This window comes from Ctenopharyngodon idella, chromosome 22, assembly GCF_019924925.1.
Source record: "Ctenopharyngodon idella isolate HZGC_01 chromosome 22, HZGC01, whole genome shotgun sequence".
Lineage (NCBI taxonomy): Eukaryota > Metazoa > Chordata > Actinopteri > Cypriniformes > Xenocyprididae > Ctenopharyngodon > Ctenopharyngodon idella.
Genome location: NC_067241.1, coordinates 13,425,544 through 13,453,478, shown reverse-complemented (window position 1 = coordinate 13,453,478; position 27,935 = coordinate 13,425,544). Strand labels below are relative to the sequence as shown.

At 37.8% G+C, this 27,935-nt stretch overlaps 2 protein-coding genes across 2 annotated transcripts in view; both read right to left on the bottom strand.

The window, feature by feature from the left end:
• Positions 1 to 19,495, bottom strand: part of LOC127504830 (probable phospholipid-transporting ATPase IIA) — a 54,400-nt gene extending 34,905 nt beyond the window's left edge. The window contains exons 1-13 of the mRNA XM_051879884.1: positions 19,349 to 19,495; positions 18,208 to 18,352; positions 15,071 to 15,184; positions 14,881 to 14,989; positions 12,199 to 12,257; positions 9,194 to 9,245; positions 7,224 to 7,318; positions 6,490 to 6,570; positions 6,296 to 6,371; positions 5,156 to 5,232; positions 4,906 to 5,066; positions 4,431 to 4,573; positions 112 to 224 (exon numbers count right to left, since the gene is read on the bottom strand). Coding sequence (XP_051735844.1) covers positions 112 to 224; positions 4,431 to 4,573; positions 4,906 to 5,066; positions 5,156 to 5,232; positions 6,296 to 6,371; positions 6,490 to 6,570; positions 7,224 to 7,318; positions 9,194 to 9,245; positions 12,199 to 12,257; positions 14,881 to 14,989; positions 15,071 to 15,184; positions 18,208 to 18,352; positions 19,349 to 19,416 — 1,293 coding nt within the window. The 5' untranslated portion in view covers positions 19,417 to 19,495. The remainder of the gene's footprint in view (positions 1 to 111; positions 225 to 4,430; positions 4,574 to 4,905; positions 5,067 to 5,155; positions 5,233 to 6,295; positions 6,372 to 6,489; positions 6,571 to 7,223; positions 7,319 to 9,193; positions 9,246 to 12,198; positions 12,258 to 14,880; positions 14,990 to 15,070; positions 15,185 to 18,207; positions 18,353 to 19,348) is intronic.
• Positions 19,496 to 20,190: 695 nt separating this feature from the next.
• Positions 20,191 to 27,686, bottom strand: sall4 (spalt-like transcription factor 4). The gene is made up of 4 exons (XM_051880647.1): positions 27,498 to 27,686; positions 23,022 to 25,493; positions 22,626 to 22,930; positions 20,191 to 22,518 (listed from the first exon to the last, which is right to left on the bottom strand). The coding sequence occupies exons 1-4, from the start codon at positions 27,562 to 27,564 to the stop codon at positions 22,096 to 22,098; spliced, it is 3,267 nt and encodes a 1,088-aa protein (XP_051736607.1). The 5' UTR covers positions 27,565 to 27,686; the 3' UTR covers positions 20,191 to 22,095.
• Positions 27,687 to 27,935: the final 249 nt, after the last annotated feature.

The following is a 27,935-nucleotide window of genomic DNA, read 5'->3' as shown; positions in this document are numbered from 1 at the left end:
ATTTCATTAAATTTTTAATTTTATATATATAATTATTTTATTAATTTTTATTATCTACAGCAGAATTGTACATTTGCACAAATTACTTGCATTTTGTTATGTTGCCAATACCTGAGTGTAAGCGCTGAACACATGACTCTGCACTTCATCCATGGAGTCCATCCCGTACGCCACAGTTCCAAGATGGAGTCGTCTGAACACCATCTCGTTCTGAGTGAGGGTCCCTGTGAAAACCATTAACATTAGAGGAGGGCGACCCATCCTGCCTAAATAAACAGATCTGCTTATTTAATTACAAGTATAGTCATTTTAGCAGATGTTTTTGGTAACTTTCAGTGTTGTTAAGAATCGGTTTATAAAATAATATAAATATTAGATTGATATACTAAAATTACTGAAACTAAATCTGAAATAAAAATAAAATTAAAGCAAAAAAGCACAAAATTATTAAAACAAACTAAAATTAAAATAAAAACTGAAAATTTAAAAGTAAAATATTATTCAAAATATTAATAAATACTATAATAGTATATAAATCACACTAAAATAACACTGGTTGAATTTAGAGGCACAACCCCATCAAATAAAATGAGATCAAATGTCTAGATTAAGGTCACAACAGGGTAACTGGAATAAAATGAACTATAAAAACTTTTATTATTTCAATTAGTTAAATGTCTAGTGTGTAATATTTTGTAGGATCTACTGACAGAAAGGCAAAATAATATACCTAACTATGTTTTCAGTGGTGAATAAAGACCTTACATAATGAACCGTTATGTTTTTATTGCCTTAGAATGATCCTTTTCTGTCTACATACACCGCAGGTCCCCTTACATAGAAGTCGCCATTTTGCGCCGCCATTTTTCTACAGTAGCCCTGTACAAACTGCTCATTGCTTGACTGGCTACTCTGCTGTCTCAGACGACAACATCTTTGTCCTGTGTCGGCCACCGTAGCTTCTCTATGTGCTTCAATAGGGAGGGGTGAGCGGCAGACTGAGCCGTTGGTTGCAATTCGCAACCTCACCACTAGATGCCGCTAAAATTTACACACTGCACCTTTAAACCTGATGTACTAAAATAAATAAAAAGACAAAAACTGACATAAAAATGTATAAAAGCTGTATAGTGGAGCTGCACAATTAAAAGATCGCGCTCTAGATTCAAATACCTATGCAATCTTATTTCTAAATGACAGAAATTCGGCTCTGTCTGTTAAACCTTTGACAAGTACAATCACAGCGAACATTTAGATCAGCATTGCTGTTGACCAGAGAGAGCAGTTGTCAGTTGTTTCAACCAATCGTTCTTTCTGTGTTACAATAATTTAAATGATCACAGGTATCATCCTATGCACTGGGATAAAAGTTTATCTTTCAGATATAAACACCGATGTCTACAATAGCAATTAAAATAGAGTAAGTTACCTTTTGAAAGTAACTTGATGCTTCAAATACTGTATCAAAATACATTGTTACACCAGTAGGTGGCGACAAGTGACTGTTTGAAAAATGTATTTGTCATTGAATCATTGATTCAACAAGAGATTTGTTAAAAAATGATGATTCATCCAGTAATAAAACAAGTGAAGTCTTTATGAGTGAGTCATTGAATCATTCATTTAAACTGATTTTTAAAAAAATAATTCAAATTAATTAAATATTTTTTTAAATAGACTGCAGCGATTAACATTTTGTCAGAACCTCCAATAAATTACATGTTATTTTGTTTAGTTGTCTGTTCAGAATCATGGGAGAATCATGATCTCTATATTAAACAAAAAACTGATTTATCCAGAATTGTGCAGCTTAAAAATAAAAACTAATTCAAATGCTTACAATCTTTCGGTTACCAGCCCCGATCTTTTACAATTACAACACAACACATTTTGGCTATAAAAATATATACTGTATACTATTTATTTTAAATAGTAGACAGTATACAGTATATACTATACAGTATGCTGTACACTAGTATTCCATTTCAAACATAACCAATAACAGAGAAAAATTTGTGCAAGGAAACGTCAACCTCTAACAACCTTCCCTGATCGACATGCACTTCCTGTAGCCAAAAACCTCAAACCAAACAATATTAACACTAATGGCTTGTTAATGACAAAGAGCCTCAGGTTCGTTTCCTGACACCTCTTGCGTTGGCCACTCTTAAACAGACCCTCTCGGTAGTATTTCAGTCAGGCGTCACTGGTCTACCCCTTACATTACAATGACCTCTGACCCCCTTTATTCACTGGCTCAGTCAAGCTACATCAGTGTCCGTGTGGGAAAGAGGCCGTAATTTTACAGGCGGTCAAAAGCATAAATTTGAAGGGTAGAGCTCACTGACTCTGTGTGGTAAGTGTGTGAGGATGAGAGGCTTCAGGTCATCTCTGATTTGTGGCCGTAATAAGTGGCATGTCTGTGCTCTCAGCACACAGGTTTAAGCCCCATGGCAAGAGCCTCTGCTACCTGTGAGCTACTGGGGGAAACTTTTAAAAACACTTCAACACTATCAACTCTCAAACACCAGCATAATGGTCTCATTTCAGCTTTGGTTCATTCGGAAAAGCCCTTTGCATTAAGGAACATAAATTTAACTGTCAAACTCACAACTTCCTTTTTCCTTTTCTCCCGAGTCACATAAAAATGTTCATTCTTACAATTAACTTGCCCTTATATAAAGATAACTTGACTTTCTGAAGAAAATGTTTGCCTCTGCGAAACTCAATGTGTCTCAACCATCCACCGTCTCAATGTGTGAGGGGAAAAACAGTATTAACCAATACAACCCAACCAAAATCTCACCCTACAATTTTTCCTACAATATAAAGGTAAATGCATCAAAAATCCCACTGAAATCTGTCAGCTTTTGTCACCAAAAATGCAGATTTTACATACGCTTTTACAGTTCAATTAAAGTCATCATGACATCAAAATTGATCATTCTTGTTTTTTATGGAATATTGCAGTATTTATTATAAATGATTTATCCGTGCACATCATTATTTAAATTCATGTGCCTTTGTAATCTTTAATCAAAATAACTTCCCCTCCCTCTTGCAGCAACATCTCTTTTCTGATGATGCGTTTACTGGCGCGAGGGCGGGACAACCTGTCACTCACATGAGATCCACCAATTGCAAACCACAACCATCCAATAAATTCCCCATGGACAAAATCAAACCCTGCCCTTTTTCTTGTTCAAGTAGTCATTTCACTCTGATATACATCACAATAGGGAAGAAAAGACTATCGCAACTTCTGTTTCATGCCGACTCTGTAATTTAGGGGTGTGATGAGACAGGTAGCTCACGAGACAAAACGAGACATGAGATTGAGTTCACGAGAATGAGACGAGATTTTTACACAGTATTTTTAAGAAATCCTCAATGACGAAATTCATAATAGTCTGCAGGTGCATTTGATATGTTTTAACTATTCATCTTGTAATGAATATCATTTCAGCTCTACTTTCTGAGTATGAATTATCATGTGCAGTAAAAGACAACAATACTCAAGCACTGTAAAAGGTTTTTCCACAAACTCAACTGACTGGCTTCTCTCCTGTATGATTTCATATGAGTCTCTTCAGACCTGTACATGATTTACAACTTTTGACCTTCTAACTGAACCCCTTTCCACAAATTGATCAGAGAAACAAAAGGATTAAAATAAAAATGAATAACACAGTTTTCTCTTAGACTTAAGTGCAAACAATAACCATAATCAAAATTATCAAATAGAGACCAAATTTTTCTTCAAGCATGATACAGAGCTAAGAGATGGTTACAACTACACAGCCCAGCCTAAGATAGCTTTCATATTGGGAGATATTTGCATGCATCAGGGAGCCGCTTCAAAATGGGGGGTACTGAAATCGCGTTTGAATGCGCGCTCGCGTTTTACTTTCGCTTTCGTGATCGTGTGTACTCCGTGAATAGGGAGTGGCGGTGCTGAGTGCACATTCTACAAGATAAGACATTTGTCAGACGCTTAGAGTCTGTTGTGCAACAAATCCTCCGCCATGGTCTTGTCAGTCATCTCATCACTTACACTCGTCATGTGATCAGTAAACTCTGATTCCTGCTGCAGCTTGTGTTGGATTAGCTGGATGGAATTGAAGTGATCATTATCCAACTGAATGAAATGGTTTTTATTTCTATAAAAAGTAAATTGACAGTGGAGGTGTAATGTAAACGTAGTGGTGACATATTCTATCCTAATTTCACCCTCACACACCGTCATGGCAATATCACGAGACTGCTTTTCACCTCGACGAGAAATCTTGTCACATTTTAATCTCGCGAGATCTTGTGGCACAAGATCTCGTCACACCCCTACTGTAATTACATATATGATATTCAGGCTTTGTAATATGACTCAGGGCACTGCAAGGCTTTAGTTCACTGAGCAGAAAAGGAAATCATACCAGTTTTGTCTGTAAGCAGATAAGAGATCCGGCCCAGCTGCTCAGGTATGGTGCTGGCTCGAACCACCGTCCCGGGGATTTTAGAGTCTTTCTTGATCATCCAACTGAACACCATTTTGCCCATGTCCAAATTCACACGCAAACTGGAAATAAAGCATAATGAGTTCTTTTAATGGCCACTTTTTGGAGAGAGGACAGAAGATTATGGAGGAATGGGATAAGGAAACCTGATTCGAACCTGTCACCCAAATGAGGACTGCTCATAGACTAATGCACAGGTTGATATGATGCCAATATGCATTAAAATTTCTGGTTGATACCGCTTAATAATCATCAAATCAAGCATTACAAGACATTCGGTACATGAGAAAACAATGATTACAAGCATATCTAAATGTGCTTACAAAACCTTCAAAATGTCTAGAACTGAACGAAACAGCTTTAGATTTTACAGACAGTGAGATTACACTTTTACCTGATAGGGACGATGTTGGAGAAGAGCAGAAGGAAGCGGAAGATCTGGAGATACCAGCGACCAGCGAAGTGCTGCAGAGCCACCATGACCAGTGACACCACCACCAGAGCGCCAAACAGGATCTTCGTCAGACAGTTCACTTCCAGGTCAAACAGGCCAATCTGCAACAGCACATCACATACAGAATGAGTGTGACAACACAAATTTCTTGCTTTTACTAAGTTTGACTTTATGATACTGCTAACTTTACCTTATGTCTTGGGTTGGAGGTGTTCATTACACTCCGCAGCTCTTTACCGGTGTAAATCACCACCCCAACCACTGTGCCTTGGATTAGAGAACAAAACATTATCTGTTTTCTCAGCTTTAAAGAAGGAATGGTGCCATTTTGCACATTATAAGATGGCTGAGAATCATTAGGCCACTTTGAGATTAGGGGTGTGCGATATTGACAGAAATATTATATCTTGAAATTTTCTGGGATTCTGTCGATAATGATAATTAGACAATAATTTGCTGAGTGTGTTTTTGTGCTGGTGCTTTTGCTGGTTTAGGCCTGTCATGGTCAGCTAACTGTGCGGTGGTTAGTTCACAGCATTGACAGTGAATCATTCATTCAAATGATTAGTTCAAACACCTGATTAAGGAACAGTTTCCATCCATCTTTTTTTTTATACGAATATGGGGTCATTGCACAAAAAAAAAAAAACGCTGTATGGAAACACCAAGATGCATATAAATTCTAAATAGGTGTATTAAAAACATATGTGCTCATTAAGTTATTTATTGCGTTTCATCTGCACACTCTGAGTCATTTATGGTGTACGAAAAAAAGAGCCACAGTGGCTTTACGATTGTAGCAACTTCCATTTTTATTACAGATATTTTGCACCAATTTCCCAGGAAGTGGTGATTTTGTTCTCTTGAACACACAGGATGGAAACAGTGCTTTATTTGTGAATGTTTTATGCGATATTCCAATTTTACTCATAAGTTAAATGATTAAATTCATTGAGTTGAATCATTCATTAAACTGATTTGAAATTTGTGTTGAAAACAATATAATATTTAAGTTGGAAATAAATCAAAAGCAGAAAACACAATATTGTGTCTAAAATGCAATTCAAAATGTAAATGTGACGAGCAGGGTGGGGCGAGAGCTGTGAAGGAACGGCGCGAGCCAGCTGCCGTTCCTTCACGGCTCTCGCCCCACCCTGCTCGTCACAGTAAACTTATTATTGAATTGTTTTACAGTTTTTTGCAAAGCGAGTGACATACTTGCTATCAGCTGACACATCATTAAAACAATAATTACTGTAAACGGATACATATCGCACACCCCTATTTGATATGCTAGTACATAATTTAGAAGTGATTTGCTGTCGGTTACCAGAAGCAATGACAGTGCTCGCCCAGAGAGTGTTTTCAATGCTCAGACTTTCATTGACTGGAGGGTCTCCATCTTCCTGTCAGGTGGAAAACACAAAACTGAGTAAGCTTGATAAGCAATGTGGGTTTTGCCAGTTATCAAACAACACAACCCCTCTGACACCACTATACTCGAGCGATGACAAGTCTACTCACTCTAGTGAAGGTACCGATGAAGTTATGGATGTCAATGTTCGGTTCTTCAGCATAAATAAATGACCTGATCTGCAGTAGATCCTGAGGGAACATATAAAACAGCTTAAAGAAATGGTTCATGACAACATGAAATAGCATTCAAAATGAAGCAGCTGTACAGAAAACCATGATGTTAACATTTATAATATCTTAATATCTTCATGCCTTATAGTCACATTTAGCAGATTGGAGCTGTGCAATAATATAAATTTTGCGACGACACAGGCAGATTAAATTTGCTATATATTGCTTTACATGAGTGTATTCTACTTTATGTAAGCGGATAAAGTTGAACATACTTATATATTCAACTTTATATAAAGAGCTGGGTGATAATATAGTTACATTTTGCAAGAAAATAAAAAAATCAGGCAGTTGAGATTTGCTATCTGGATGTATATACAGGTTTTAATATATCGCTGGCCGATAATATAGTTCATTTTTCAATGATAACCTTCTATGATTAGCTTCCACAATTATACAAGGAACATCACCAATATGATGAACTTCAAGGGTTTTAGAGATACTTATGTATCCCTTTTCAGCTTTATGCAAATCAACGATTCTTCATCTTAGTCTAAGATGAAGATCAGATCAAATCGTATGTTGAACTCATACCACTTAAAGGGTTAACATACGTTTCCCTGCAACAAAATAGTGTAATTTTTATTTGAAACAAATGATGTTTCACTCACACCAGCAGTGGGGAGTCTCTGCGTACAGGCCACAGGGAGGCGCAGTTTCCAATCAGTTTCTCCATCCAACTGATCAGTCCTCAGAAAACAGGAGCCTTTATGACAAAAAAACGGGGGAAAATGTCTAAATATACATCAAATTCTTTTAGGACTGACCAAAAGACTGTTTTTGGTTGAATATTCCTAAACATTGTTCCTAGAAACATTTTAAAACAGAACACTGCATTGTAATGTCTTTGTGGTGAACTCTGGAGGGCAGTGTGATGTAACATTTCTAACTCTGTCCTACCATGTTTCTGTTTTACTGAATAACTTATTTAATACCCACCGCATGCAGTACCTAAGATCATACACCTTAAATGAAATCTATTTGCCTCCAAAATTAAACTGCTAGTCAGGCAAACCACTCCAGTAAGCCTAAAGCTAGTACTGCCATTAGGACATGCCACCCACCCCCACTCATTTAAAGATACGTCGCTCTGCCATTCAACCCTGGACTCTTAATAATTGCCTAATGGTGTCCATCTGCAGGGCAGATAACAATGCTTCCCTTCCCGTAAAAATAACACATCAACTACTACTGGCAACTTCCACCCCCCGAAAAAGGAAATCTTAGCCAGGCGGAATTCCAGCACAACCAGTGACCAAAAAATGTTTATCTCATCTATTTAGACCAATTAGTATCTACTAATTTTTCTAAATTCCTAAAAAAAAATGTTGACTAAAAACTTGCATTATAAACAATATAAAACTATTTAGCAACCATTTAGAATACGACTACATCTTAATACTTTACTCAGTCTTATTATTCAGATGAACACTGTCCTTTTTCGCTCCTGATGGCACTTTAAATTTGTTTGCCGTGTCTATCTCTTCAATTTTCTGAGCTACTTTGCATGCTGTGAAATTTGAAAGACAAAAAGAATGTCATTCAAGATAGCATCTGTCCCAACACAGGACCTACAGTAAGGTGATCAGATTTCTGAAAGGACAACCAGGGATATTCCTAGTTTTAAACTCAACATATCAATGTGAAATGAATGAAATAATAGAGACACAGTTGCCAATTTTGTGATCATGATAAATGTAGTACAGTGATGAAGTACGGAACATCATACTCTCATGCTATTCTAAATTATATTTAGTCAACAGCACACTTATGAAACTAATGTCTGTCGACAATTATGTCAAATTAAATTGATCATCTAAATAATTACTGCATGGACTTAATGAAATAAATTAAAGAGAAACTGGTAGGTAGGGCTGTCACTAATGATTATTTTGGTAATCGAGTAATCTGTCGATTATTTTGACGATTAATCGAGTTATCTTTTTTGTAGTAATAAAATAGACCTAAGCAAAGACCTACGCCTTTTAAAATGACTTAAAATACATATATAATTAATAACAATGAGGCAATAAAGTATGAAAAGCATAATCATATGGTTTTATAGGACAACAATGTTAAAATACATAATATACACTGTAAATTGTAATCAAGGATTTTTTTTAAATCGAGTACTCGAATTTAATCGAGGAATCGTGACAGCCCTACTGACAAGTAATAACTATGGGGTCTTTTTTACTGTACAAATATTAAATGTAATATATAAAATGTTCTGTTCAGTTTGTTTGTGATTTTTTATAACTGTCTTCTGTTTTTTCTAAAACTAAAAATAAAGATGAAATCAAATTTACCCAATGTATGTATCAATATGCTTTATAAACAAGCATGTACATGTCACCAGAAACAGAAACGTCTGGTCACCCTAATCTAAAGCAGTCGGTGTTTTAAAGAGAATTTCAAAAAGCACAATGCATGCCATCTTTCTGGGCAATTTCAGAGTAGCTCATTAAATGTCCGAGGTTTAGGCTAATCCCTCCATCTACATGTAGTTGCCCTCGCGGCCATGTCATTTCCCCTGCGCTTTTGTTTGGGAAGCTTGGATGAATGACCGACAGATGTTTACCATTTCTTTCAGAGGTCCTTAGGAAGATCATGTCAGCAGGAACACGCTGATTCTATAAAGAGTTTGGAGGGAGAGATAGGGATTGGGGGGAGGAAGAGAAAGAGAAAAACAAGGTAAAAGATAAAAAGTAAAGACCCAAACTCAAGTATATCGTCAGCAGCAGTCACCTTGGTTTAGTTGTATAAGTTCTGTTTGGCTTTAATCTACTCAATTACCAGAATTTGGCTGGTTTTAAGAGTACGGCCCGCAGCAAATCATTGGGTGGTGCCCCTGTGGCAGCTCTGACCGCCAGTTCCACTCGGCCTGACCCTCGCTTCACTCCCAGCTCTGTTTGTAGTTATTAGAAGATGAATTCGCAACGCTATTAAACTCGGCATATGTTTCAAAACATCGGACGTGACACTGGTTTCTCAAACGTGGGCTACGCTTTTAATCAATTAGGCTTTTTTTGTATGTAACCCATAACCCACATGCAACCTCTAAATATTAAACCCAACTGGATTTTCCACAGATTAGTGTTAGAAGATCAAACATATTACAGCAAGGTTATGGTGAAATACAACGCTTGCCAGGCTGCTGACATAATTGATTTATCAAGTCAGAATAATTTAAGTACTTCAAAACCTGTGACATTTCGCTCCAGAAATAAAAAAAGAAATATTATATTCTATTGATATATAATATATTGAAGAAAATTAATTTTTGTATTATGTTCATGACAATCAAGCACATCCTCCCACCAATTTTCAATGCAGTAATGCAAAAATTCTAAGTTTAATTTGTAGATTTTTAGAGGGGGTCCTATTGTAATTGTTAAAATTTCCAAGGATCAGCATTCTCCCCTAAAAGTGATCGGGCAGACCAAACCGTATGTTGTAGAGACTTCAAAATTTTGAGGGCTGGTAGTACTCACACCATCTACAACTTCACCAAGGCTTGCCCCGATTGGCCTGACGGGGGCGCTACAGTAGTCAAAAGTACGAAATTGCTTATAACTTCAAACCGTTAGGCGTAGGCTCAAGTGTCTTTTATCGTTGGAATCCTTGGCTCAAGATGGACAAGATGCATGCCCCAGATTTGCTCGTCATTTTCGGATATTTTGGATTTTTTTTTCTCTTTCGCAAACTAGTCCAAGGTTTTTGACCCGATCGGAACCAAACCAGTGCAGCAAGATTCTCTGGAGTCTGACTGTCAATAGCTATCAAAAAAAAGGAAAAATTTCAATTCACGGTCCCTAAGGGCCTGCCAAAACATTTAAAGTGGGTGGAGCCACTTTTACTAAAATGGCTATATCTTGTGAACGGAACAAGATATTTTCACCAAAACCAGCACACATACACTATATTGCCAAAAGTTTTGGGATGCCTGCCTTTACGTGCACATGAACTTTAATGACATCCCATTCTTAATCCGTAGGGTTTAATATGGAGTTGGCCCACCCTTTACAGCTATAACAGCCTCAACTCTTCTATCACTACTTCACTGTTAGTCCAACTGACATGCAGTGTCTTTGTCCAAGGCACCATGACTGTCTATGAGGATATTGACATATCTCAAAAAACATGTCCGCCATCGGCCAATGAATTTAGAGCAGCTATCAGACAAGGTTAACGGAGGCCGATCGGAATGAAACTCACTGGGCCTGTTTAACTCACGGTCCTAGAGGCCTGTGAGAAATTCAAAAGAAATCGGCCACCGGGGGGCGCCTATCACGCTATTTTTCGCGCATGCCCACGATATTCGTACCACATGGTAGAACTCCTCATTCTGAGCAACTTTGCCTCTAGGACCGCAGCTGTCCACTGAATCGTTCGTTAATTATTGGAGATTATTTCAAAAACCAACTTTGGCGAACTAGTCCTAGGTTTTTGGCTCAACCTCCATAACTGTAAAAAAGCTTTAAAAACTATACGTTTTCTATGGTTAATTGCCTGTATTTGCTGTAAATGGTCTTTTCCATCTATGATCAAGATGGTTACAGGCTTGCTAATTAAAACATAATACTTTTTTTTACACGTGCTATAACAACTATATTTTTGAATTAAATAAGTCATTGAATTAAAGTAGTTTTTATGTAATATTTAGTAAAAGTACTGTTTTAATAGAAACAGTAACTTAATTAGAATAATAAATAATAAAAAATTTCAGATGCTATGCAACATTCATGAGAATTTGGTGGGGAAAAATAATGCCATAATGCATTTTCTTTATGCAAAAGAGGCAAATTCTATTACAAAGTTTTTTTTCTTAGGTTTGGGGTAAAAACAATGTGATCTGGATCGTTCATTAAATTCACACATTAACTTTACTACTAATAATGTTTTTTTTAACAATGCTTTTTTTTTTTTTTTTTTTTTTTAACAAAACCAGATTGAGCGCAGCATGTGTGAGTCGTCTTTCTGTGTAAAATCAACATTTTTAAGAAAATTGGCCTGGTGGGTAATTGGAGACTGCAGACGTGTCTCAAATTTCATGTTCTCAGACTTTGTAGGGGGAAACCAACAGAGCAGTTCCTTTACAATAGGCTTCAGTCCGCACGGCAAAAAGGCAACAGTTGAACAAAAGGCAACACTAAATACCAGAGTGGAATTAGGCAGGATTACTAATAAGCAACCACTGGCCTCGGGTCACATGCTTCAGTCATTCAAAATGACTGACAGCTCTTTTCAGCATTAAATACATCATAGACCTTTTTGATCCATTGGCTAGTTTAATAAACAAATAAATACAATACAAATGTTCTATGTTGGATCTTTCGATCTATTACCAAAAAAAGATCCATTGTGTTTTACATGGGAGAAAACCTTACATTTTCCTTTTGAAAATGAACACTATTTTCATTTTACATATGCATATAAAGCTTGTTATGTCTTACTGCCCCACTCAGGGGTCAAATTGCCCTAATCTCAAGGGAAGGTAAACAGCTAAAGCATTGAGAGGTATGAGATGCCATTTGTCAAAAGATCTCAATTCCTAACAATGACCAAGCTGATTAGCAAACCAACCTTTTCAACAATGATAAGATCTCCAACCTGGATGCCACTACTTTTCACCTTCACAGTTCCTGCGGAGAGAGATAAAGAGAAAATCAGATTGATGCATTTCAAAAAAAAAAAGTGTGATAATTGTGGTTGATGCATACAATGATGTATTACAAACACATTTCAATGACATTTCAAACATTTAAAAACAATATTGTACTATTTATAAGCAAACAGCAATGCCCAAACTCTGAAAAAACCCTGAAAACTATAATGCATATGCATATTTCAGAGCAAAACACAATTAGAAAACTTTCAAAGATCTCCTGATATTTCCAGGTTTTCCATGACTGTGAGAATTCAATTGATCCCTCATACATTGTGCATCAGAAAAGTTATCCCCAGTTAATTTACAACACAAACTTGCATAATAGGAATCAATCTAAAAGGAAGAGAAAAAAAAAACCATCTGTTCAACTATTGGAGGTTTCACCAGTGGTTGTAAATCTGCATATTTCATTGCAAACCTCCAGTGAAGATTCAAATATGTAAGCCTTCTTTAAGTCCCCATTCAGATTTTTCAAAAGCTCTGAGTGCATATGAGATTTCCATTTGTTTTTAAACAATACCCTCCTCCTATGCGGCTTTACAAGAGTGCTGTGAGAACGATCTCTCATTCCATTGAAAATGCACAGCTAAAATTGTTTGGAAAAGGTCAGGGACCTTTAACCCCTGTGGAGACCTTTACCAATGCATATGTAAGACATTAGCACATATGTATATGTGCATTTTTTTTTAGAAATGAAAGGACACTTTTATTGCACTTAAGTTTCAGTGCTTTATTTTTTCAGATTTATTTTACACAATTTATTTTGGTTTTGAATTTTGATTAATTAATCTTTCAATTAGACCTATATATCTACTTTTTTAAAAGAAACCGAAGTATGGCTTAGGTCGCACCCCTACAGGTTACATTTTTAACTTCCAGAAACCAGGAAAAACTAGTGTTCTGCTCCGGAAGGTGTGACCTGCGACCGTAAATCCCACACCCATGTTTAATGGTGTGAGTCTATTAAAAAAACGAGTTGAGGGCCAGTTTAAATATGATGAACTTTGATGTTTTTCGTCCCTGTTGGTCTGGGCAGGGCAATCAGAAGCCCTCCCAGGTAGCTAGCAAATGCCCCAGCTCTGCTCCATGAGCTTTATATGGAGGCCGTTAGTGCTGAGCGTGCATACACTGAGTTTATGAGAGAAGAGAGCCTGCCAGATCAAAGGAAAGTGTGTGATGGAAACGACAGGAGGTTCTCTTCCTTTTTTATTGTCAGATGCTTTTCATCCCCCAGTATATGATACAATTTACATCCCTTCTTCAAATTAAAGACAAACAGCAGTCTGCTTTATGGCTGATGCATCTGCATACTTTAGCAAGCCTTATCTAAATAAATAAAAGCCACTACATTGTTGCTGTATTTTCCATTTCATAGAAACTTCAATGACGTAGCAATTATATGGAAAAGTTTGCAAATGACTTCTTCTAATTGACTTTCAACAGAAAAATCCCTATCTTTAAAGGGTTAGTTCACCCAAAAATGAAAATTCTGTCATTGATTACTCACCCTCATGTTTTTCCAAACCCGTAAGACTTTCGATCATCAACAATTAACAATTAACATTTTCAGTGCCCAGAAAGCTACTAAAGACGTATTTAAAACAGTTCATGTGACTACAGTGGTTCAACCTTAATGTTATGAAGCGACGAGAATACTTTTTGTGTGCAAAAAACAAACAAAATAACGACTTTATTCAACAATATCTAGTGATGGATGATTTCAAAACACTGCTTCATGAAGCTTCGAAGCTTTACAAATCTTTTGTTTCGAATCAGTGGTTCGGAGCGTGTATTAAACTGCCAAAGTCACGCCCCCCAGTGGTGAACCACTGAAATTTCAAAACACTTATGATGTAACAAAGCCTCGTTTACTGAATTCACGTGACTTTGGCAGTTTGATACGCGCTCCGAACCACTGATTCGAAACAAAAGATTTGTAAAGCTTCGAAGCATATATTGGGTGAACTAACCCTTTAGCTATTTGCACAATTCCTTCAAGTGAGCAAATGTTTTAGTATTTCATTTACAACGCACACTCCATGGCAGCTTTCATTGTCCAAGGCCTGCAGAAAAGGAGTAGGCTATAGGAACCATTTCAGTATCGATACATAAAAAATATCATTATTTTTGACAACACTAGTACTGAGAACCACAAAATATTACTGATATTTGGTACTGACTACTGAAATTTTGGTACTGCAACAACCCTAACTGTAAAACATTTGCACATTTAGACCTAAGTTACAAATTCATGCAGACTGAATCCACCTAAAAGCCATTTAGGTCTACAACAAGCAACAACAAAAACCTTTAATTCATTGCTTATTGCAAGACATTTACAAAAGAAATACTTGCATAAGGAATCAACAATTCACATTCAAATCTACACCAAACAATAAAACTTGAATGTACAAAACCAGCAAATAATTCTCTCCAGCTGATTGCCCACTTCACAACATTTACCACACACATTTTACTAACAAATCTATGCATAAGGAATCAGCTTCATTCAATATCATCAAATCAAACTATCCAAAAAATCTACATAAAAACTCGCTGGCACAAAAAATGCTTTATCAGTGGAAACAATGGCTCACCTCTTGTGGAGAGTTTGCTGTAGATCTGTGAATTGACCTCTTTGTCTCGTAAGAAACAACGCATCTCCTCAACGGCTTCCCTCACGATTGTAATAATCAAAACGAACCCCTGAGGGAAAAAAGCAGGAAAATTAATTTGTAACATTAGTATTAGACCTATATATCATAACAAAACTGTATTCTGACTCACCAGAGGAACCCAGTATGTGTACAGAGCCCCTAATCTGAGCTCATTCACAAACTGTGAGCAGGCCAGCAGCAGGAAGTACAGGTTGAAGAAGTATTTGAACTGGTTAAACAACACCTATAAACACAAACACATGGTGATGAGCAAAATAACAGCATTGTGAACTGATACAAACATCTTTTCATTTTAAACCAGATATGACATTATTTTACAGCTCACAGTTTGAACAAAACTTGGTAAAAGTGATTGTACTACAAAATATACCATGGTACTGAGGATTCATACACTATCGTTCTAAAATTTGGGGTCGGTAATATTATTAAAATGTTTTTGAAAGTAGTCTCTTATGCTCACCAAAGCATTTATTTGATCAAAAATACAGTAAGAACAGTAATATTGTAATGTAAAATAATATTACAATTCAAAATAACTGTTTTCTATTTGAATAAGTGCTAAAATATAATTTATTCCTGTGATCAAAGCTGAAATTTCAGCATGATTACTTCAGTCTTCAGTGTCACATGATCCTTCAGATCATGATTCTGCTGATTTGCTGCTCAAGAAACATTTATTATTATCAATGTTGAAAACAGCTGTGCTGCTTTTATTTGAAATAGAAATCTTGTGTAACATTATAAATGTCTTTACTGCCACTCTTGATCAATTTAATGTGTCCTTGTTGAATAAAAGAATTAATTAATTTTTATTTGTTATTAATATTATGGGTTTTTGTGCAAACATTTTCAGATTCACTTCAACATGTTTTCATTAACTATGAAACACATATAGTCCACAGTAGCAACCATTGTTCAGCTAGAATGACATTTGTCTTCACAACGTCAAACAGAGCTTAAAGTGTTTACATTAAACCGCCTTGTTGTTTGCTTTTTGCTATATGGCGTTTCTGAGTTCTGCTCATTTACAAAATATTCAGAATTGAACTCTGATTATCATTTGTCCTTCAAATCATTCAAAATAACCAGAAGGCATTTGCAATGCAAAAATATTTTTTTCCATAAAGCAATCTGGTCAAGGTTGTTTTTAAAGTGGTGTTGCTCGGCATGGCATGAGGAAACCAGATTTTTCAGGGATCCAGAATAGATTTACTACATTTGAGAGCAGTAGCAGTGGTGCCACTAGATTCTACAGATAGTGGCACCAGTACCTGATCTGGTAGCGTTTGGGGGTGGGGGGGATTTTTAATTATAAAGGTAATTTAATCATAAAATTACATGTTTATTTCTTGGAAATGCACATTTGACAGTAAAGCACTGAGCTTGAGTTGAGATGCAGATAAAATGAACTTTTATTAACAACAGTAACATGTAAAACCCTAATTTTTATAGGGAAAATGTAAAAAAAAAGTATTTATCTAATTTATTCTTCAATTAGATAATATTTAGAGCTTTGAAGTGCTGGAAAAAGTGTGATGCACTTGAAAGTAGAGCTGCACGATTCTGAATAAAATGAGAATCATGATTTTTTTGGTTTCAAATAGAGACCACGATTCTGAATATACAACTAAACAAAATAATTTATTAGAGGTTCTGACAAAATATTAATTGCTGGACTCTAATTGCTGGAAAAATGATTAATTAATTTGAATGAATTATTTAAAAAAAAAAAGAGAGATTTTGAATGAATTCAATGGCTCATTAATAACTTGTTTAATTACTGGATGAATCAGTGTTTTTGTACGAATCTTTTGAATGAATGATTCAATGACAATACATTTTTTTAACAGTCACTTGTCACCACCTAGTGGCATAAGATGCAATGTATACAACGGTTATTTGAAGCGCCAAGTTATTTTCAAAAGGTGATTTGCTCTATTTTGATTTGATTGTTGATTGCTATTGTAGACATCAGTGTTTATATCCTAACTATAAACTTTTATCTCAGTACTTCTGTGATAATTTGAATATTTGTTACACAGAAATAACTGTGTGGTTCAAAACTGCTCTCTCTGGCTCAACGCGACAGCACAAACACAGAACAAAGAAAGATCGCATAGGTGTTTGAATAGAGATTGTGATCTTTTTACAATTAATCTACTTGAAAGTCCCTGAAAAGTGCTGGAATTTGACTCTCAAAATGTTGTACGAACCCTGAAATGAATAATGTAAAAACATTTGACTATTTCTGCCACAATACCATGGTTACAGTTAACGTTACTACATTAAATCCATAGTGAATGTTGGTGATTTGTGAACTGAAAATCCTTCTATAGCTTGTTCATTCATGGAACAATGTTTCTCCTGGTTTCCACATCAGCACTGTTTGATCTGAAATCTATGGTTTATAACAGAGAATTCTGTGCTGAATTTGAACGCTTCTCACTAGATCTCACAGCCATGTTATTAATACTGTGGCGAATTCAAACGCTTTCTCACTGGATCTCCCAGCACCGTGTATTAACAGTGTCACATGTAAACCTGTTCTGAGCTGTAAACTATTGGTCCCAGCTGATAAACTGTCCACGCTTCGTACGTTTTATTTTGTCGTTTGATGTTTCTCATATGCAACAGAAATGGCAGCTCTTATCAGTTGGGCAATATGGTCGCACCAGTGCAAACTCTAACAAAATTTAGTCGCACCGGCAAGAAAAAGGGTAGCAAAATGCAACCATTTGTTCACAGTCTGGAGGCCTGTTTTTACATTTTCTGCAGTGAAAAGCAAGTGGTGCAAAACTCGTCGCCAAGATGCTAGGGTGTTTTGGGTGGTGGCCAAGGCATTGCTACACTGATGTGAAGGTTTCTAGGGAGTTCTGGGTGGTTGCTAGGATGTGACTAAATGGTTTCTTACTGGTCAAAGTCAAAACTAAAGACTTTTATGAAAGTCTTTGTGGCATTGATTCAATTCAAAACTCTGATCACAAATGCAATAACCTCTCCTCGACAAGCCGCAAGATTTGTGAAAGTTTATCACTTGGATTTAGGTATTCTTCAAAAGGAAATTTATGGAAGAAAACACAGGAAATCCTACAATATCAGCTTCAATGTTTTAAATGTGTCACGGGCAACTCTGTTAACCACCAGAGTAATTAAAGGACATGTTTTGCAACTTAAACCATTGCTCAACACGTTCTTAAATGGCTCTGGTGGTTACCACCAACTTATCTCTGAGCATTTGTCACTTACCCCTGGCAGGAAGGTGAAGAAATTGTATTTCTGGTTGTTTATGACATTTCTTGGGTATCTCTGCTCTCTCTTTTCCGGATGGCCCAACCACACGGTCCGCGGACGGAAATCTCCCCCTCCGCAGCATCTGGACCATGGGCAGCACCTAAATATACAACAACAATACATGTGGCTTTATTCACAAAGCTCTTCAATTAATATGAACATGTATAACAATTACTTCAGAAATTTCACATACAGATACTAGAATTTCACTTCAGCCACAGAAATATTTTCAAGCAAGCAACGAAACCGCGTAAGTAAATATTAGCTCTTACGATCTGCCTCCTACCAACACCTTCATCAAACAACCTCTTATCAAGAATCATATATATTGGGTTATGTACTTCCTTATAGATGACAGTTTTGCATTAAACAGACATTATAAATATTATATATTAGACATATATATAGAGAGAGATATATTTATATATAGAGAGAGAGAGAGAGAGAGAGAGAGACCTGTTATGTGCAATGTATTTACATGGTACTCCTAGGTATATTTAACAGAATACCATGGTACATGTCCAAACAACATATTGGTACTATGGTGCCTTTTGCTTAGTGCAAAGACCCCACAGTTATATATCAATAACTCGTAACTGGCATTTTGACGGAAACTGCGGTTACTTTGGTGATTTTATTTGTAAGGGCCATAAATAACCGAGCATTATATTGCAAACAGAGCTTGATCTGGGTGTCTAGTGTCGACCATCCTTACAAGCGGCCTAAAATGTATTATGCCAAATATGTGTTGCCGAATACACAAGGAGAAATATTTATTTAGGAGAAATATTGTGACATCACTGACAACAAATCACCTGTGTCCCGGAACAAGGATGTGCACTTGTCTCTCCTATATACAATAATATCAAGACGCTAAATTCGTTTAGACGACATCTTCGTGGCGAATATTCAAAGATATACAAAATAAACAAAGACATATAGTGCGATATAGTGTCGTTATCAACCTAAATGTTGCGTGTTAATGGTTGCTGGGCTGTTAGCCACCATGCTATCTCATATCCATCGTCCATAAACAAGCCTCCATTTTCCAGCCGACGCGATTTCGCGTTCATTTAAAGTCGTTTCATGCTCTTACCCGTCTCTTCGTTTGTTGTCATGTCGTTTTTTGTGTCGGACGGGCTGCAGCGGAATGTTGTCCGTCATTGTTGTCCGCAGTGGAGCAGCAGTCGCCCGCACGCTGGGCGGAGGCTGATGGGTTGGGCTGTACGTTCAACATGATGGGACAACGTCCAATTTAGCACGCTGGCTCATGCGTTTCTGTTTATCATTATGCATTCTTTTTTATTTAAAATTACTCAAACTATGGCTATACGTTTGTGCGGATGCTTCTATACTTTTTTTGTAGATTCATCATATTAGTTGTATGGTAGTATGCTATTCTAATCTGTTTTCAGCTTAGATGAACCGACAAATTTGACTAAAATTTAAGTTAGAGAAGTGTAACACAGAAGTACAATATCCATAAACCATGATATTCTTCAAAATACCTTAATAGTCCCTTACAAAAACATTCAAAAAGTACTACTATTATGATAGTTCCACTGTATTTTGCCTTTTTATATTTTAAAGTGCCAATAGTACCATCATCACAATAGTTGTTTTGAAAGTGAAATAATATGAGTACCACATTAAAGTTCAATATGGTTTCAAAGTGTATGATATTTAATCACCATGATACCAACAGATTATTGAGACTGTCCATTTAAATAATATCTGATACCATGACATCCATTTAATTCAGTTTACCTTATTAGCAAACAAGATACTTACAGACATGTCCTTAGAGGAAATGACAGTGGCATTTTCCTACATTACAAGCACAAGTACCAATCATATTCCATTCTCCACCTTGGTGTCCTCAAGTGTCTTTTATCTGAAACTGTAATGACTGCATGTTGATTTAAACACAGAACAACATTTTGGAAAAGTCATCCTTGGTTTTATTCTCAAAATATCAGAACGGAAGGGGAACAAACAAAAAGCAAACATTTACAAAAGTCTACACTGTAAACAAGCCTAAAACAGACTCAACATTTGAACAATCATACAGACATGACCCCATTTAACCAAGATCTGACACCACCTTTTTTACATCTAGGAAAAAAGGCACAACTTGGTAAATGCATATTAGAAAGAGAATTTACAGGAGGAGTCTGTCTATTCTGAACAAGTGTTGTGCAAAGTGTCTGGCGATACATTCAATATATTACAGAAATCAGCAGGTTATGGGGGCACAATGCAACCATAACTCCAAACACAATGCAAAAAAAAAAAAAAAAAAAAAAAAAAAAAAAAAAAGGGACAGACATCTAAATGAGGTAGAAATTTGATCAGCATAAAGTTTGTATGGTTTAGAAACTCTGTGTGGCTACACAAAGTTCATTCCTTTCACTCAAGAACGCATGGCTACGATCTCAAAACATGTCCCCACAACAATCAATACACATTTGGGTAGTAAACCATGACTTTCCTGGAATAAGAATGACTGCTGACTCCTTTTGGGACAAGATATGCATGCCTGCTTAGCACATAGGTATAAAATGCATGGTAAATGGCAAATTTACAGAATTCTAAAACTCAGTGGATCCTAAAACGGCAGCAAGCAAGCAAATGATCTCTGAATGAGGAGTCCTAGAAACAAGAAGTTCACAGAATAAATGGCATAAGCTTGGTTTATATCAGATCTTAGCAGAATGAGGAAAAATAAAGTGCAAGGAATGATTAGGCATTTCAGTATTATACCGGCCTCATGAACTCCTATCAAAGGTCTCAAATGAAAGCGACTCAATCCAATATTTGATAAGGACTACTGAAAGCAAAACAGTTCTCCAATTAAATAACTTTCAAAATAACTTCTTGAAAAAGCTACAGCTAAATGCAAAAATATAGCACATTTTGGTCTGAATAAAAGTGGAAATCCAAAAGGCCTTTATTACAATCCTGTGGTGTCTTTTGTGAGGGGGGAAAAGTACAGACGATGGAGAGAAGAAAAGAAAACTCCAAGACAGGCACTTAGCGAAATAATTTTTGGTATTAAGCGCAGATAGAAACTATATTGAGAGTCAAAAATTTATAATAACTTAGTGAAATCCAGTTTCAATACAAACATCTATACTATAACTACTCACTATGTCCATTAATGAAACTGCAGATTCAGTAGATTGTGTGGAATGGTCAATTAATTCAATTTTTCTAGGCACATATTCCACAAACACCTTTGCTGTATGGCATCTATGCCATGGATGTCATTTTGTGACTAATGAACTTAAATCGAACGCAACTAAGAACAGGACCATGAGAAGTCAAGCAGAGATGAACAAGATGTTAACTGTTAAAACATCGAGATCTCGGGTCACCTGTGGCTGAGATCCTCCTGAGGGTCATAGAGCTGAGCCCAATGCAACTCAAGAGTGTCCTATCACTAATGAGACTGCTCTGGAATAAAGCTATTTCAAGTAAGACTTACATTCAACTTCTAGAAACAAAACTGACAAAATACCCGCATATATTAGAGAGAGAAAAAAAAAACAAAAACAAAAAAACAACAACAACACTACAGTAGTTAGATCAGATTCAATTAGAAGTAATCGCTAGCATGTAGGGGTCCAAAAAGGAAGGCATGGCCCATTTTAGGGTATAGGCTCACTTAACAAGGGTATGTAAATTTGCAACTTCTTAAAAGCAATCTTACATGAATTGATTGTACCAACTAAGGACTGAATTAATAAATAGCCCAGTTCCTAACATTTCAGCAGGCTTATAAGCCAATCAGCACAATGCAGACTGTCAATTGGGAACATTTTCCTGTAGTCCTTTCACTTTCTAATTCACTTTACCCTCCTCCATAAAATGTGGAAACTTTGCTATGCTTTCAGAGCCATTCTTTTCCATTTCTGCAACTGTGCCAGGGATGCCTGTCTGAGAGGACTCCATCTTGGTTATTCCCCCAGTAGAGCCCACTAAAGGACCTCCAGCGAGACTTCCTGGGAGAGGGATGCCGCCATTTTGGATGACTGAAATCTCATTGGTCTTCATGGTCAGCCCATTTGTGAAGGCAGCAGCGTACTGGTTCCACATTGATGGGTCGAAGTTAATTGGTGGGGGAATCAAATCCTTTGGGGGTGGCAGCATGTCTGGGATCATCTTGGACTCTGCGCCCATTGCCATCAAAGCCATTGGGTTATCCAATGAGAGGCGCTGACCTCGCCTTGCTGTATTATTCCACATGTGCGTCCCAACATGCACCTGTACAACATAAAAGAGTTCATGAGACTTACTGCGAAATACATTGGGCATTCGATTTTCAATCAATTCACTTAAAAAGCCTGAAGTCAAAGCAAAGACAGCATTACCTTAAGATTTCCCTTTGTTGTGAAAGCCCTGCCACAAATCGTGCAAGCGAAAGGCTTCTCGCCCGTGTGTGTACGTTCATGGATTTGCAGGGCGCTGGCAGATGAAAAGTTTTTCCCACACATGTTGCAGAGATGTTGCTTAGTGGACCGACGAGGAGCACTAGAAGTAGCAGGAGGAGTAGCAGCTCCTTGAGGCAGCTGGGAGCTGTACAGGCTGTGGGCACCCATGGGAGTCTCGGGAGGGATCTGCATCTCCAGTTTGACCAGACTTGGAGGCACCCTCATGAACGGTAACTGACTAGAACCTAAGAGAGAAGAACAAATTGAACACTTTGGCAAAACATCAAGAAGAAACATCAGTGCCAGGTTAAGCATGTTGAAATTAACAAAACGTACCATAGTCGCCATTGGAGAAGGACAAGCCTGGCTCCTCTTTGATGGGTTTTGGAGCAAAACTTGATGTCAAGTCCAGTGCTCCATTGTTTTCACTAAAGTCTTGAGGTGCATCAGAGTCTGGTCTGGATTTAACACCATCGTCTGGGTTTGTGTATTCTGGGGATTTTGATTGACCATTACTCAAGGGACCGTCTATAGGGGACGAAGAGTGAAAGGACACAGAATCTGACACAGCCGGACTACGGCCATTCTTGTAATCCATTTCCCCAGACCCTGAAGGGGAATCTTTCAGCCCGCTGTCGCTCTCTGAAGCAGTGCTGCTTTGCCGTTGAAGGTTCAGTGCAGAGGTGAGGCTCTTCATGTGGTTCTCCAGGGCAGCGATGCCTGTAAACACAGATGGTGGACCTTGGAAAGCCTGATCTTCTTTGGTGTTAGGCTGGGGCTCTGTAGAGTTGTTCAGCTTCTCCTGATTGTCCAAATCAAAGTCTTGTTCTTCCATACTCTCTTCATGCCCAGTGGAGTCAATGTTCTTATCCTCGGTCATGCTAGCATCCAGTGCTTCAGGACCTTCAAACTGATTCTCTGGCAGAGGGGTGTTGGGAATCTGGCCGCCCATGTGCATACGAATATGCTGCTGGAGGACGACTGCATTGGTGAACTTCTTATGACAAATTGGGCAAGAGTGTTGCATTTTAAGAGGAGTGTTGGCCCTGTGAACGCCATAATGAGCTTTAAGGTTGCCCTTGGTGGAGAAAGCCCTGCCACAGATTTTGCATTTGTATGGTCGCTCACCAGTGTGTGTGCGGTAATGCATTTTGAGGGAACTTTGGCAGCTTAGCACTCGGTGGCAAATAACACATTCATTGGGGTCATTTGTCCTCTTCTCCAAGCCATCCACCATTTGCTGAAGTTTTGCAGTACCAGAGCCATTTTCACCAGGTAGACCATTACCACTTATGTGTTGCAATCCAGCCAGTGCATCCGAGGAATCTTTGCTCTGATCCAGTCCCGCCATCTCCTGACCGAACATGCTGGAAGTAATGGATGCACCGTCACTGCCAGAAGAAGAAGGCCTCTGGGAGTAGATGTCCCCACCTACCGGAATATCAAATGAGGGCTTGAATGCTTGGAGCACTGGTGGATGGAGACCTGCCGAAGGAAGCCCCAGCACTGGTTTGGTGTCACCAAAATTATTTTCCTCCATGGGGGGCAAAGACATGCCATAAGGGATGCCATTGTTTGTAGGCATATTGTCCAGGTGTTCTGGTACAGGATGTGGATTCATCTTAATGTGTGGGTATTTTTCTTTGTGCCTCTGGAAATGCACTTTGAGGTTTCCTTTAGTTGTGAAACGGTTTCCACAGATGTTACATTTATAGGGCCTTTCGCCAGTGTGCGAGCGCAAGTGGATTTGTAGAGCGCTGTCATTTCCAAATGTCTTCCCACAGAACTTGCATTTGTGTTTGAGCATGTGTTCGCCAGAGCCATTTTTTGACTCAGGCATCACAGGGACCTTATTTTTTGCCTTTTTAGAGGGATCCAAGCTTGCTGCAAGGGTATTAAAGGGACTCTGTAATCCCATAACCCCAGGAGATTGCGGAAGCAGGGCTGGAAGTCGGCTAGCTAAATCAGGGAGTCCTTTAATGTCGGCTTTTAAGGGCATTGAGCCCAAACCTCCAGCGAGGGATGTGGGGATGGTGACGGATTGAGGTAGTTTTGCTTGTTTCAAGGCTTCCAAGGACAAGTTCTGGGAGCCCGTCCGTTTGCCAATGAGGGCAGCTGCAGCTGAGAGCTGCTGTGATAAATGTGCACCCAGTGCTTTCAGTGGATCCACAGCGGCGCCCATTGCCGAGTGGAGACTCTGAGGTGCCATCATGGCCACTTGGATGCGGATCTGCTCAGTTAGCTGAATCTGCTGCAGTTGCTGCTGCTGGAGACTGACCAGTTGTTCCAAGATCATGGGGATTGCAAGAAGGGTGTCTTGGTGTGGTTGCGGGGGTGGAGACTTCTGACTGGATGAATTGGACGAGTGTTGTGTTACAGCGACTTTGGTAGCAGCCATGGACTCAAGAGTCACGTTAGAGTCTTGCATTTTGGAAGATGCCGAGTACCCCATGTCTGGACTGCCAGACACATCTTGATCGTGATTTGAGGGGTCATCCTGGTTCAGCATAAGCTCTCCTTCCATCATTTCCTCAGACTCTGTGCTGTGTTTTGAATGCAAATTACTGGCAGACTGATCACCCAGGAAATCACCCGGAGAATGTTGGGAGAACTCAGAGGGCACTTCATTCCCGTCGCCATCTTTCATGATCAGTACCTGCTGACTCTTGGTGCAATTCCTCTCATGTTCCAGAAACTCAGCCTCATCGAAGAACTCAGCGCAACATTTGTCACACACCCTCGTCTCCTCTGATCGTCGCCTCTTAGCCTCATTGCCATCCTCCTCACTTTGACCACTGTGCAAGATCCCTGCAGCAAAGACAAAGTTGAAGACATGACTTATTTTTAATAATTTGCTGTAAATATGGAACACAAATATAACATACTGGCTTCTAATTAGTTACAGAGAAGTCTAATTCTACTTAGCATTTATATTCTGAAATCATGAATTAAGTGGCACTTTTGGATATTTTAAATTTACATAAAATTTAACAAGAGGAAACATATTAGATAAACTCAAGTTGCTTTTATAATTCGTCACATACACAACTTCTCAGTTATGCAGTCCCACCAGATGAGGGCAGCATTTACAGTATGCACAAAATGAAATCCATATCCCACTAGAAAACATTTACCATAAAGAGATTAACTTGCACTTAAAAACTTCTCCCTCCTCCAACAGTTTTGCATTTCGCAATCAAACAATATGCATATAGCTCATAAAACAGCATATGCTAAACTGATGTTCAAGTAATTAACATACAAATGCTGAAGGGCAGCCGTAATGATGAATAAAAAATGCTGATAACAGCCTAAAAGGAACCAGTCGGTAATTCTTATTATAGCAGAAAATGCAAGGCAAATTAAATTAGGCTGCAGCACCATTAGGGAGGTCCTTTTAACAGGGCCATTGTTAAATGCAAATTTCATCATCTCTTGTGAATGGGAAAGACCACCTGTTAACATTCTGACAGCAAAACTGGACGTGTTAATTGTTCGCTAAACAACTTTAGTTACAAAAAAAAAAATGCATTGTTTATCTGCTAGCTCTGAGAACAAACAGCACCTCTTTTTGAAGCGACGCAAACCAACATAAGTTTGTTTTAAGAAAAAAAAAAAAAAAAAAAAAAAAAAAAAAAAAAGTATTCACTTTCAAAAACTAGACAAAAACGCCGTAGTCTTGATTGCATGTTAAACTTCTAAAAAGCAGTGCAATCAAACGCTAAAAAGACTTGATTTAAACAAAATGTGCCTGAAATGAATCAGGTTTCAAACCATGCGTTTAGGGTTGGACGGATAAACTGCGTGTTAACCACAAGAGGGCGTCTGATCAATGTACAAGAGATACAATGTCTCTTTACTGATACCTTCAGTGTTATACTGATTGTACCTTAACTGAGAGGGAATTCCAAATGCAATATTGTACAACTCAACTGGCTGAGATTAAAATCAACTTTAAACAAACAGGACAAATAGATTGACCGAGGGCTTTATATTTAAACACATATCTTTACTTTCAGAATAACCACATTTCGGTGTGTCGTGGATAAAAGTCATGTAGATGCGGTTTACATTTACACCCCCATTGCACACAACTTCATTTCCATCCCCCCATCTACATCTCCATATGCGACCAAAAGAAACTGTGGGGGATTTATTGCTTTGTGGTCAAGCTTGTTCGCGACTCACATTTCATGCCGACCTGTTGAGCACCTTTGTTTAACAGTGGTCAGTGATACCAGTACGCCACATCAAATATTAACACATGAGCATAGCCTAGAATATACGTGTACATTTATCAGCCAGTCATACAACTAGTCGAATCAGAAACATAAGATATAGGGTATATTTTTATCATTCAAAGTTCAAATAGCATATTCTCTCAAAAAGAAATAACTTAAATCAAACTATAATAAAGACAACCATCAAAACGCAACACTAGTATAGCCTAAGTGAGAAAACGCTGACTCGAAGAATGTAAAATGCAAAACGTCAATAAATATTAACGATTTCGTATACGTAAACATTAGACTATCAACCAACAAACCAAACAAAAATAAATCAAACTGCGTGTACTGAAGTTAACGATAAACATTCACCGAAGTTTCAACACATTTATAACGAATTTGATACATACAGCAACTTTTTAGTTGATTTAGCAATTCATAAAACCAGTCAATTTAAAGGCTTGTGATTCCATTTACTCCCAATTAGCCTACATAATTCAGATATGAAATTAAACATATCTCGTACAGTACACGAACACAAAAATATAAACAAAGTTCCTATTAGTTTTTGTCGCTTCAAACTTACCATTTTCTGTCGAAGCGGGCTCGTCTGAATTGATATGTTGTGGTTTGGATTGCTTGCGCCGCGACATGGTAACCTACAACCATCAGGGGCGAATAGTAAGACTATTTAGTCCCTCTCCTTTAGAAATTCTCCAGGATGGGGGAAATTAGCCCCTCGAGTAGAAATGCGCATGTCAAAGTAATTATTATTATCAATAATGCATTGCGATTTATCATGCTCTTCTGACAGCTGATTGGCTCCGGTCCAAAGTGCTCGCGCATTATTCAAATGAGGCTTCATTGATGAGAAATGCAGAGTCGAGAGAAAGGGGGAGGAGATGCGAAAGAGAGAGAGAGAGGGAGAGAGAGGGAGGGAAGCAAATGCTCAGGCGGGGAGAAAAAACTGTAATTATTTTAGAACAATTTTATTATCACAATCTGTTTTTTATAGGCTACAAGT